The sequence below is a fragment of the Rhynchophorus ferrugineus genome, unplaced genomic scaffold, assembly GCF_030347505.1.
Source record: "Rhynchophorus ferrugineus isolate W39M unplaced genomic scaffold, kcgeb_rfMv2 rfM2, whole genome shotgun sequence".
Taxonomy (NCBI): Eukaryota; Metazoa; Arthropoda; class Insecta; order Coleoptera; family Curculionidae; genus Rhynchophorus; species Rhynchophorus ferrugineus.
Genome location: NW_027472581.1, coordinates 5,086,015 through 5,100,615, shown reverse-complemented (window position 1 = coordinate 5,100,615; position 14,601 = coordinate 5,086,015). Strand labels below are relative to the sequence as shown.

At 24.7% G+C, this 14,601-nt stretch overlaps 1 protein-coding gene across 1 annotated transcript; it reads right to left on the bottom strand.

Annotated features, from left to right (window-relative positions):
* Positions 1-11,019: 11,019 nt before the first annotated feature.
* LOC143189954 (anillin) lies at positions 11,020-11,703 on the bottom strand. Its single transcript, XM_076393968.1, has one exon. It carries the CDS (start codon positions 11,701-11,703, stop codon positions 11,020-11,022), a length of 684 nt encoding a protein of 227 aa, XP_076250083.1.
* Positions 11,704-14,601: the final 2,898 nt, after the last annotated feature.

Here is a 14,601-nt window from a genome sequence, read left to right as displayed (position 1 = left end):
AGTTGGTCTGTGTAGTGAAAAGATGTTTGCTATACTAGTAGAAATACTGTTATTATATCCTCAGTACTCATTAAATATGACTATTACTACTTATATTTTTGCAGAACATATGATTGGACATAAAAATCTTGGAAATATTGACCAATTTTAATTGTTTCTAAATATTTGTTTTAGTTGCTGATAGTCGAAGTAACGGTTTGGTTAGGTTGGTGCAACTTCAAAATGTAGTAGTGTTTAATTGGATTATAATTTGGTTTATAGGATTTATATGCAGGATACGGTAACTGTCAAATGTCAAAGGCCCTGGTAATTCAATGGTGGGAACACGAGTTTCCCCACATATTGGGGAATTCGCCATAAACTGGCAACGCTGGTAAAAACCTGATAATGTGGCTCTTGTCGGTTAGGAATCCATGAAAAAAACACAAATATATTTTTTGCAAGTATGTTTATTCATATTTATATTACATATTCAACAATGAGAATAATAAAAACTAGTACAATTTTTGTTAATTACAGTTAAAAATTTATTCAATTTTGAGGTATAAGTTATATATATTTTACCCCTTTAATTTAATACGTACTTGCATGGCTAAAAGCCACTTAAAAGTAAGACTTAATTAACATGGAACACGTTTATTAAGTTGTAATTTAATAATAGTTATAAAATGTGCATGCGATACTAGTTAAAAACATCTAATAGTTATAATTATCAAATCTGTTAGAATTAAATCATACGTAACGAAATATAGTAAAAATTATAATATATACAATGTTTAACGTTTATATGTATTTACATACGCCTTATGTATTTAAATATATATATATATATATTTCTATACTTTATATACATCTAATTGCGAAATCATTACAAAAATCTAAAAGAAAATTTCAAGCACAATATAGCACTATCATGATTCGGCCAAAGTATGTACATTTTTATTCTTAAATCTTATAGAAGTCAAATAATTACTAAGTTTAAATGTATTTTTTCAATAATGATATGTTCAAATAACGGTTATAATTAAAAGTAAATTTGTATGTACAATTTTGTACCCCGAGCGCAATTATGATTAAAATTAGCGATAAAATAATGTGATAAACATCAAACAATAACTTTGATTTAAACTAAAATTAACCTATTTTAAGTTTAATTAGTTAGATAAGTCTACAGCACCATAATGATTCAGACAATTATACATAATTTATATATTAAAATAAGTAATTATAGAGTTTTTAAAAGTTTTAAGTTAATTAAATCTAAGGTTTATTTTATGTACAATATAGCACCATGTCTTATGTAGTCCTTTTATATACATATATACATGAATTAATTGAAACGAGCTATGAAAATATTAACATAGAAGTGTCGGTCGGATAGAGATTAAATCAATCAAATCTAATAATATTGATGAAAAGAATTACGTTTAATTAACATTGTGGTAAAAGAATGTGAGTCAGTTTATAATATATAATTATATCAAAAATTAGCAATAATTAAGGAGTTTGTGAAGATTTAGTATAACTGAAATTAAAATAATTAAGTTTGAATGTATGTAACCAATTATTGAATGCTCATATAATAGGTACAACTGCGATATAATTAGAATTTAATTATAAAAAACTATGAAGAATTTATACTATATGTATCAGTTCTGAGTATGTGCATTTTTAATCTCAAACCTTATATAAGTAAAATAATTCAAAGTTTAAATGTAATTCTTCAATAACGAAATGTTGAAATAACGGTTATAATTAAAAGTAAATTTGTAAGTACAATTTTGTACCCCAAGCGCAATTATGATTAAAATTAGCGATAAAATAATGTGATAAACATCAAACAATAACTTTGATTTAAACTAAAATTAACCTATTTTAAGTTAAATTAGTTAGATAAGTCTACAGCACCATAATGATTCAGACAATTATACATAATTTATATATTAAAATATGTAATCATAGAGATTTTAAAAGTTTTAAGTTAATTAAATCTAAGGTTTATTTTATGTACAATATAGCACCATGTCTTATGTAGTCCTTTTATATACATATATACATGAATTAATTGAAACGAGCTATGAAAATATTAACATAGAAGTGTCGGTCGGATAGAGATTAAATCAATCAAATCTAATAATATTGATGAAAAGAATTACGTTTAATTAACATTGTGGTAAAAGAATGTGAGTCAGTTTATAATATAAAATTATATCAAAAATTAGCAATAATTAAGGAGTTTGTGAAGATTTAGTATAACTGAAATTAAAATAATTAAGTTTGAATGTATGTAACCAATTATTGAATGCTCATATAATAGGTACAACTGCGATATAATTAGAATTTAATTATAAAAAACTATGAAGAATTTATACTATATGTATCAGTTCTGAGTATGTGCATTTTTAATCTCAAACCTTATATAAGTAAAATAATTCAAAGTTTAAATGTAATTCTTCAATAACGAAATGTTGAAATAACGGTTATAATTAAAAGTAAATTTGTAAGTACAATTTTGTACCCCAAGCGCAATTATGATTAAAATTAGCGATAAAATAATGTGATAAACATCAAACAATAACCTTGATTTAAACTAAAATTAACCTATTTTAAGTTAAATTAGTTAGATAAGTCTACAGCACCATAATGATTCAGACAATTATACATAATTTATATATTAAAATAAGTAATCGTATAGTTTTTAAAAGTTTTAAGTTAATTAAATCTAAGGTTTATTTTATGTACAATATAGCACCATGTCTTATGTAGTCCTTTTATATACATATATACATGAATTAATTGAAACGAGCTATGAATATATTAACATAGTAGTGTCGGTCGGATAGAGATTAAATCAATCAAATCCAATAATATTGATGAAAAGAATTACATTTAAGTAACATTGTGATAAAATAATGTAAGTCAGTTTATAATATATAATTATATCAAGAATTAGCAATAATTAAGGAGTTTGTGAAGATTTAGTATAACTGAAATTAAAATAATTAAGTTTGAATGTATGTAACCAATTATTGAATGCTCATATAATAGGTATAACTGCAATATAATTAGAATTTAATTATAGAAAACTATGAAGATTTTATAGTATATGTTCCGAGTATGTGCATTTTTAATCTCAAACCTTATGTAAGTAAAATAACTCTAAGTTTAAATGTAATTCTTCAATAACGAAATGTTGAAATAACGGTTATAATTAAAAGTAAATTTGTAAGTATAATTTTGTACCCCAAGCGCAATTATGATTGAAATTAGCGATAAAATAATGTGATAAACATCAAACAATAACTTTGATTTAAACTAAAATTAACCTATTTTAAGTTTAATTAGTTAGATAAGTCTACAGCACCATAATGATTCAGACAATTATACATAATTTATATATTAAAATAAGTAATCGTAGAGTTTTTAAAAGTTTTAAGTTAATTAAATCTAAGGTTTATTTTATGTACAATATAGCACCATGTCTTAAGCAATCCTTTTATATACATATGTACATGAATTAATTGAAACGAGCTATGAAAATATTAATAGAAGTGTCGGTCGGATAGAGATTAAATCAATCAAATCCAATAATATTGATGAAAAGAATTACATTTAATTAACATTGTGGTAAAAGAATGTGAGTCAGTTTATAATATATAATTATATCAAAAATTAGCAATAAGTAAGGAGTTTGTGAAGATTTAGTATAACTGAAATTAAAATAATTAAGTTTGAATATATGTAACCAATTATTGAATGCTCATTTAATAGGTAAAACTGCGATATAATTAGAATTTAATTATAAAAAACTATGAAGAATTTGTAGTATATGTATCAGTTCTGAGTATGTGCATTTTTAATCTTAAACCTTATATAAGTAAAATAATTCTAAGTTTAAATGTAATTCTTCAATAACGAAATGTTGAAATAACGGTTATAATTAAAATAAATTTGTAAGTACAATTTTGTACCCCAAGCGCAATTATGATTAAAATTAGCGATAAAATAATGTGATAAACATCAAAGAATAACTTTGATTTAAACTAAAATTAACCTATTTTAAGTTTAATTAGTTAGATAAGTCTACAGCACCATAATGATTCAGACAATTATACATAATTTATATATTAAAATAAGTAATCATAGAGTTTTTAAAAGTTTTAAGTTAATTAAATCTAAGGTTTATTTAATGTACAATATAGCACCATGTCTTAAGCAATCCTTTTATATACATATGTACATGAATTAATTGAAACGAGCTATGAAAATATTAATAGAAGTGTCGGTCGGATAGAGATTAAATCAATCAAATCCAATAATATTGATGAAAAGAATTACATTTAATTAACATTGTGGTAAAAGAATGTGAGTCAGTTTATAATATATAATTATATCAAAAATTAGCAATAAGTAAGGAGTTTGTGAAGATTTAGTATAACTGAAATTAAAATAATTAAGTTTGAATATATGTAACCAATTATTGAATGCTCATTTAATAGGTAAAACTGCGATATAATTAGAATTTAATTATAAAAAACTATGAAGAATTTGTAGTATATGTATCAGTTCTGAGTATGTGCATTTTTAATCTTAAACCTTATATAAGTAAAATAATTCTAAGTTTAAATGTAATTCTTCAATAACGAAATGTTGAAATAACGGTTATAATTAAAATAAATTTGTAAGTACAATTTTGTACCCCAAGCGCAATTATGATTAAAATTAGCGATAAAATAATGTGATAAACATCAAACAATAACTTTGATTTAAACTAAAATTAACCTATTTTAAGTTAAATTAGTTAGATAAGTCTACAGCACCATAATGATTCAGACAATTATACATAATTTATATATTAAAATAAGTAATCGTAGAGTTTTTAAAAGTTTTAAGTTAATTAAATCTAAGGTTTATTTTATGTACAATATAGCACCATGTCTTAAGCAGTCCTTTGAAGCTATGAAAATATTAATAGAAGTGTCGGTCGGATAGAGATTAAATCAATCAAATCCAATAATATTGATGAAAAGAATTACATTTAATTAACATTGTGGTAAAAGAATGTGAGTCAGTTTATAATATATAATTATATCAAAAACTAGCGGAAAGTAAGGAGTTTGTGAAGATTTAGTATAACTGAAATTAAAATAATTAAATTTGAATGTATGTAACCAATTATTGAATGCTCATATAATAGGTATAACTGCAATATAATTAGAATTTAATTATAAAAAACTATGAAGGATTTATAATATATATATGAGCTCTGAGTATGTGCATTTTTAATCATAAACCTTATAGTAGTAAAATAACTTTAATGCTCGAATAATGGTTATAATAAAAAATGTTGTAAACATCAAACATTAACTTTGATTTCAATTAAAATCACTAATAAGGTCGAATATACTTATTCAATTATTGATTTATAGTTATTATAATTACAAAGCAATTAAATAAACAAACAAACTAAAGGAGTTCTTAAAATAATTATACTACATAATTAATTAATACTGAAATTTATTTAGTAATGAGTAATGATAAAATTTGAATACTTTCGAAATCTTAATTATCTTAATTAACGTAATGCATTATTAGTAATCATAGAAATTAAATTTTTTATATGTCTATTACTAATAATAGTAATATTATAAAAAGAAAAATATTAATTAAAAAGACTCTTTAAGGGTAAAATATGATTTAAACTAAAATTATTAAGAGTGATGTTTGTCTGTCCAATTTTTGAATGTTTAAATAACGGTTAAAATAGCAAAATAATTATTAAAATAAAATCAAATAGTTTTAATTATCTTAACTAGCTCAGTGCTCCGAAATTAATTAAATGAAAATCAATGAAAGTTTGTCCACCAAGATTTAAAAATTAACAGGATTTTGTTGAAAATAACGAGGTAGATTGTATAGTCTGTTATTTAGTTTGTATAGTTTTAAACTTGAAATTGTAATAGGATACTTTTGTGTGAATACTTTGTAAATAACAAATATTTACATAATCCATAACTAAATATACATTCTAAAATACATATTATTTACACTTAAATTATTAATTATTTTTAACTTAATTTAAGCTTAATTAGTTAGATAAGTCTATAGCACTATAATGATTCCGACAGTTATACATTATATATTAAATTATATATTAAAATAACTAATAAAGGAGATGAAATTAACATAAATTATAAGAAAAGTAAAATTGACGAAATGGATTTAATCTAAGGTATAATTTATGTACAAAAAGCACCAGTTTCCTATCAGTTGTTTTATATAAACATTTTATTTATTAGTGGTAAAATCGCTACAAAATATATTAATAAGATACCTATATTAAAAATAATGAAATAGAATATTTTTCCTTATATATAAATTTTATGTGTTACTCTTAAGCAAAAATTAGAGAAATTTGGAAAAATAAGAATTATATTGGGTATACATTATGGTAGAATAGTATGAGTCAGTTAATTATATATTGAAATTCATTTTATTATATGTATAACTACAGAAAAAATTAATAAAGATACGGAGTTTATGAAGATTAAGTATAACTGAAAGTAAAATAATTAAGGTGCAATGTATTTATTCAATTATTGAATGCTCATATAATAGTAATGATCCCAAGTAATTAGCATTTAAACACAAAATAATTATGAATTTATTGTATATGTATGAGCTGTGAGTATATAATATACTATACTAGTATTTAGTATTTAATTTTAAACATTTTTAGCAAAAACATTCTTAGTTATCTTAATTAACTGATTCTAAATTTCAAGTTTACATCACCACCACTGAATGAGACAAATATACATAATTTATATATAAAAATGAGCAATAATATCGATGAAATTGATACTAATTATATGTAAAGTAATATTAACGATGTATTAAAAAAGTAGTAAGGCATATTTTATGTACAATATAGCACCAGTTTCTTATCAGTTGTTTTATATATACAATTTATTTAATTTTATTAAAAATAATGAAATAATATACATTTTATATGTTAATCTTAAGCAAAAATTAAATATTAGAATTAAATTGAATAAACATTATGGTATAATAGTGTGTGTCAGTTAATTATATTTTCAAATTTAATTTATTATATGTATAATGACAGAAAAAATCAATAAAAATACGGAGTTTATGAAGATTAAGTATAACTGAAAATAAAATAATTAAGGTGCAATGTATTTATTCAATTATTGAATGCTCATATAATAGCAATAATTCCAAATAATTGGCATTGAAACCTAAAATAATTATGAATTTATTGTATATGTATGAGCTGTGAGTATATAATATACTACAGTAGTATTTAGTATTTAATTTTAAACATTATTTTACCAAAATGTATTTTAAAATGGTTAATTATTATTTTAGATTTTTTAATAATTGATTATACTTAACAATAATTTAATATTCCTTTAATTATACTAAAATCTTAATTAAAAATCTAAATCTAAAATCTTAATCTTAAAATCATTCTTAGTTATCTTTATTAACTGATTTTATATTTAGAATTTACATCACCACCATTGGTTGAGACAAATACACATAATTTATATATTAAAGTAACTATTAATATCGATGAAATTGATACTAATTATATGTAAAGTAATATTAACGAAATGTATTAAAAAAGTAGTAAGGCATATTTTATGTACAATATAGCACCAGTTTCCTATCAGTTGTTTTATATATACAATTTAAAATCATTTTAAAATATGTTAGTTAATAAGGGACGTACATTAAAAATAATAAAATAAAATATTTTTTGCAATATATACATGCTATATGTTACTCTTGAGCAAAATTAATATAAATCGTAAAATACTGATTGAATTAAATAATAGTAGTAGTAAGAAAATTAAAAGAATACGGGCCTAAGGCAAAGAATGAACTGAAATGAACTACAAATATAACGAAATAAAAAGAGAAGAAGAAAATTGGTGGGATAAAGAAAAGAAGTCGACACCGGAATATTACAGATAGGTCAAAAATTAAAAAGTTGATAAAATGCTGAGTTGATAAAAGAGCCTAATATTCAAAGTATAGTTCAGTACAAAATATTCTTAGAAATAAATTTAACGTTATTTGGAAAGCAGTTATAATTTTATTACGTCCAGAAAAAGCATTAATATAATAATTAAGAGTTATAGCTGCAAAAAATAATAGGAATACTAAAACAGTCTCTCACTTAATGTCTCTCCTAAATATATTATAACCGTTATTATAAACATAATTTATATTAAACAAACAATATAAAATAATAAAAATCTTGTATTGATAAATTATTCATTAGATATTTTTTAACTAGTACCCAATACCATAAATAAAAACTATTTACTAAATCAAACTAAATAAACTACAGGAAAAGTAACAAAAGAAAACGTTATGAAAGTTTGGTTATGGTGGTTATTGGCTTATTACATAAGTACGCTTCGAGCTAACAAAATGATAATTTAAATATATTATTTGTCTAAGAAATGTTTATGAAAGAAATTAATGGGAGCAATTCCTCTTGCAATTTGTGGGGAGAAAGTTATAACAGAATATTTGAATCTGAAATATATTATATCTGAAATCGATTTTGGTTTATTTATTTTATATACCTTCATATTTAGGCTGTATCAATTTGAAATGTATTAATCATATTGTTATTAACATATTAATATTTCAAATTAAATTAATTTAGTGAGTCTGTTGCTATCTTGATATAAGTTGGTATGTAAGAGAAGATATGACATTTTAAATCAATTTTGTTTAGGTTCATTTATTTACTTTTATAGTTAAGCTATCTTACTTAATGAGTCTATTGCTACCTTGATATGAGTTTGTATGTTGGAGATGATATGATTTCAAATCAATTTTGTTTAGTGTCATTTGTTTACCTTCGTAGTTAAGCTATCTCTAATTTAAATATATTAACTATGATATTATTTACATATTAATATATCAAATTATTTTAATTTACTTAGTGAGTCTATTGCTACCTTGATATAAGTTTGTATGTTAGAGAAGATATGATTGTTCAAATACATTATATTTGAAATCAATTTTGTTTAGTGTCATTTGTTTGCTTTTGTAGTTAAGCTATCTCTAATTTAAATATATTAACTATGATATTATTTACATATTAATATTTTAAATTATTTCAATTTAGTTAGTGAGTCTATTGCTACCTTGATATAAGTTTGTATGTTAGAGAAGATATGATTGCTCAAATACATTATATTTGAAATCAGTTTTGTTTAGTGTAATTTGTTTACCTTTGTGGTTAAGTTATCTCTAATTTAAATATATTAACTATGATTTTATTTACATATTAATATATTAAATTATTTTAATTTACTTAGTGAGTCTATTACTACCTTGATATAAGTTTGTATGTTAGAGAAGATATGATTGTTCAAATACATTATACTTGAAATCAATTTTGTTTAGTGTCATTTGTTTACCTTTGTAGTTAACCTATCTCTAATCTAAATATATTAACTATGATTTTATTTACATATTAATATATTAAATTATTTTAATTTACTTAGTCAGTCTATTGCTACCTTGATATAAGTTTGTATATTAGAGAGTATATGATTGTTCAAATACATTATATTTGAAATCAGTTTTGTTTAGTGTAATTTGTTTACCTTTGTAGTTAAGATATCTCTAATTTAAATATATTAACTATGATTTTATTTACATATTAATATATTAAATTATTTTAATTTACTTAGTGAGTCTATTACTACCTTGATATAAGTTTGTATGTTAGAGAAGATATGATTGTTCAAATACATTATATTTGAAATCAATTTTGTTTAGTGTCATTTGTTTACCTTTATAGTTAAGCTATCTCTAATTTAAATATATTAACTATGATATTATTTGCATATTAATAATTTAAATTATTTTAATCTATTTAGTGAGTCTATTGTTACCTTGATATAAGTTTGTATGTTAGAGAAGATATGATTGCTCAAATACATTATATTTGAAATCAGTTTTGTTTAGTGTAATTTGTTTACTTTTGTAGTTAAGATATCTCTAATTTAAATATATTAACTATGATTTTATTTACATATTAATATATTAAATTATTTTAATTTACTTAGTGAGTCTATTACTACCTTGATATAAGTTTTTATGTTGGAGAAGATATGATTGTTCAAATACATTATATTTGAAATCAATTTTGTTTAGTGTCATTTGTTTACCTTTGTAGTTAAGCTATCTCTAATTTAAATATATTAACTATGATATTATTTGCATATTAATAATTTAAATTATTTTAATCTATTTAGTGAGTCTATTGTTACCTTGATATAGGTTGGTATATAACAGAAAATATGAATATCCAAATATAATATATTTTGATTCAAATTTGTTTAGCTTCTTTTATTTACTCTCATATTTCTGCTGTTTCAATTTCAAATGTTTTAACTATGATGTTATTTACATGTTAATATTTTTAATTATTTCAATTTATTTGGTGAGTGAATTGGTACATTGATATAAGTTAGTAAATAACAGAAGAATGGAATATTCAAGGATAGAGAACTGAAATAATTCTGAAAATGATAATGTTTACTAAATTTATTGCTGTCTTCTGGTAGTTATCTTAATTTATATAAAACAAAGTAAAATAATTTGGATCAGTGCAGTTTATATTTAAATATTATTTATTATAGGTATTGTAAAAATTGGCAATAAAAATAACATTTGACAAGGATGGATGTATTTTTCCAGTTGTATATGAAATATAATAAATAATATAAAATACTAATGCATCTTTAATGTCTTTGAAATTAACTAAATTTCAGAGGAAGACAGCTGAAATACTTGTGTAAATAATATGAAAATGGCCGGTTTTCTTATTTTTGTTTCTTTTCCTTTTTGCCTAAACTATATCTACGTTTAATTAATTCTAGTTATATGACGGTTCTATGACTCTACATTTTTAATGTAGAGTATGTCTTTATATGTAAAATGTGTACCTTTTTCTTGTAGCTAAACGTTGGTGCTGCTGCTTTGGTACTGGACGTATTCATCTTTAAAGACGAGCTTCTTGAAATCGTTTAGCGAGTTGAGAATCTTCTCCAATTCCTCCGTCCACCTGACGTAGTCCACCATCGAAGGGGCAGCAAAATAATACCTTTCGATGAAGAAGTTCGGTTTGGTTCGCATGGCGTTTATTTGTTCCCAACTGTTACAATTAATCCCGGTCGGTCTGCCTGTTTTCAACTGGAAAGAGCGTTTCTTCGGACAATGCGACAGATTCGTCACTACGGATCCGAAACAGAACTCCAGATTGAGTTGGTCGAAGGGGTTGCCTAAGTATTCGTCCTGGGGGTAGCTGTAGATGTATAGGTTGGTGGTTCGCAGCACGCACCACTTCCTCTCCCACAGGAGGACGTCGCCGCGCTGTATCCCGAAGTCCAGGAAGCCGCTCAGGTTGGCGTTGATGTGGGTTTGTTCGCATTTCAAGTTGAAGCGAACCAGGTGGTCGAGCTTACCGAAAACCTCGGGATGTAGATCGATTTTGGTGGTGTTCTCGTCGATGTTGGATCTGGTTAGGGTGACCTCGGCGCATAATTTAAATGACGTCTTGTACACCCGCTTTTCTTCGTATTGTCTGGTTAACAGGTCTTCGTAAATGATGCGGGATGTGGGGCATAATGTGCACCAGGCCATTTTATCCTACAATTTGAAGATACTTTTTATTAAATAATTTATTAATAATTATTTTGTTCGACTTCAATCGACTAGAACAAATTTTAGTTTGTTTAGACTAGTTTTCAACGTTCTGGTTTCGTCGTCCTAGCTTCAACTTTGAAAATAATGCACATAATATATGCTTATATGTAAATATATGGTTTTATGTACTGTTTATAAAATAATTGCAAACACATTATATATTTATCTATCAGCCTTTGGCAGTTTTCAATATTGTTTATTAATGTAATAGGGTTTAGAAATAATGAAGTTTTAATGATAAATGGCAACTTTGCTATTTTTAAACATATATCTTTGCTACTTAAATCTTTTTTTGTTGATGTTTCGAAGAATAATAATATTGATATATTCCTGAGTAACAATAAATAAAATTATTAATTTAAAAAGGGTGCGACGGCGAAATGGTCAATAAATATTAAAGAAATGGTCATTATTCCATTCTTCTCTACATTCAAATCAAATCTATAAAGTATAAATATAATTTTTATAACTTAAAATTAAAGTTACACGTACATTTTCGTTACACTTTTAGCACGGTTATAGCACAAAAAAGAAAAAAACATTTGAAAGCACACAATGGAATGAAATAGAACTAAAATTATATTATGTCATTGTTATTTTATCCACAGTCAGTTAAGAAATAAAGAGAATTACAAGGGGGCACGAGAAAAGACTCCATTCTCATGAGAATATTGAACAGGACACAGGTAGTGAGGTTCATATAATAAAAAATACAGCAGTGTCACGTATAAACATTATTTCACCAGACTGAGATAGGGTCGATGGGTCCTGCTAGTTATATACTTGAATTTAAGTTATCATAAAGACAAATTGTAGTTTAAACGGGACCGACAAATAACAATGTAATAATTAAATAACAAAAAAATTGTTATTTTACGAATATCAAAACACGCTGAAACATATAGGAGATAATTTAAAATTATTTAAAATAAACTGAATGAATTCTGATAAGAAAACAGTAAAATCTCTAACGCAATTTATAGATGGTATTACAAAATAACAGTTTCTGAATCGATCTAAACCATTCATCGAACCATTTTTTTACTTCTTAGAAATTAACAAAGTGCTGCTTGGCAAGTGCGTATCCCATCGATACCAAAAGGTAATAATCGGATGAAGTGAGGTCAGCGCTTATTTGACTGATTTTAGTTTACGAGATGGCTTATTGACATGCTATAAAATCACATATATTTGAGCGTATTATGGAGGTTTTAAGATCAATGCGTAGTTGATCATTTGTTATTGGTAGCGATCAGTATAAATTGGCCAGACATAGATACCTTGCAGTTGATAACCATGACATTTTTACTTGTTCAATCAATATTTCATCACCAGTTACTATTCGAGGCGAAAATGACTTCCTTTCCTACTTTTGAAACAACATTTCACTGATGACTTTTAGATTTTCTCATATCCTCTTATTAAATTCATCTCTTCCCATCTTTTGACTCTTTCCTGTTGCAAATCGTTCAATCGTTCGCAAATTCATCCAATAAATCTTGTATTTTTACATATTCAAAGCTTTACGTTCTATGAGGACATTCTTTAAATCTCCAATTGTCGAAAACACGTTTTAGTTGTTCTTATGGTTGGGGCATGCTGACAGTGAGCCTTTAACAGTAAACGATTATTATAGCGGTTTATTCTTTTGTCTAAACAAGAAAAGTAATGCATGTTTTCAGGTAAAATTCGACATTTTAAAAAATATATAAATCTACGCTGTTATATCGGTGACACTTGTGTAGGTTTGAGGTTAAAAGCACTAGAATACAATGACATATGTATCAAATTATAACATTGCTATTACGACTACTGAAATCTACCACAAAAAAAGTCTCAAAAGAAAGTAAAATGATGAAAATATCTTATATATGCGCATGTGTACGAAAGTGAAAGACAATTTCATTAAAAAATAACATAAATTCTATATAAAATATTATTTTTGCCTTTCATTATGAAAATCTTATATACGAAGGAAACTTGCTTATTGAAATCGCTAATTTTTTTAATGAAAATTGAATTATTGAATTACTCTTTTCCGCCAAAAGGAGCGTTTTCATTTACTCAAAATAATCTGCTAATTGAATACATTGAGGCCGCTATTTTTTCAATGTATTGTAATATTTTTACTTCAAATAATAGTTTCTCTCAAGGCCCTTAAAATACGATTTTTGTTTCAGTGTTGACCTCTTCATTACATCCAAATATTTTACCACTAAGCCATTTCTTTAGGCTTGGAAAGTGGAAATAGTTGCACGGCGCTAAATCTGGCGAGTATGGTGATATTAATTGGGATATGAGTTTTCCGTTGTGTACGGCACACAGTGTTGAAACACATTACATATGTGTGTATTATATTGATGGAATAATACTGTATTATTCGCCAAATACGACAGTTATTTCTTCAAATTAATATCGATCAGTACAAAGGCCCTGAATAATATGTTATGCACCGATAATAATTCTAATCTTTTCAAAAAGAATAAATACAAACATATATCTAAATTCTGATAAATTCATTCAGATTAAGATGCCTGCAGTTTCAAATACCTAAAGCATTTTCATTCTTCGATCGTCCAATATCATTCCATGGATTGTATTGACGATTTTTGGCGTGACGACCTCTTTTAGACGACCTGAATATTCGAGAACCTGAATTGCACAGGGTACTCAGTAAAGTCATTTACTTTTGAATCATTAAAATTGATCACTTTTTTTCATTTTTGTTCGAGAGCTTTTCTGCTTTTGATGACCATCGAATAATAGGTCAATTGAAAAGTCCCCGTCCTGACACAATGATGGAGCTACTAGAATTAAATTCATACGTTTTTCAGT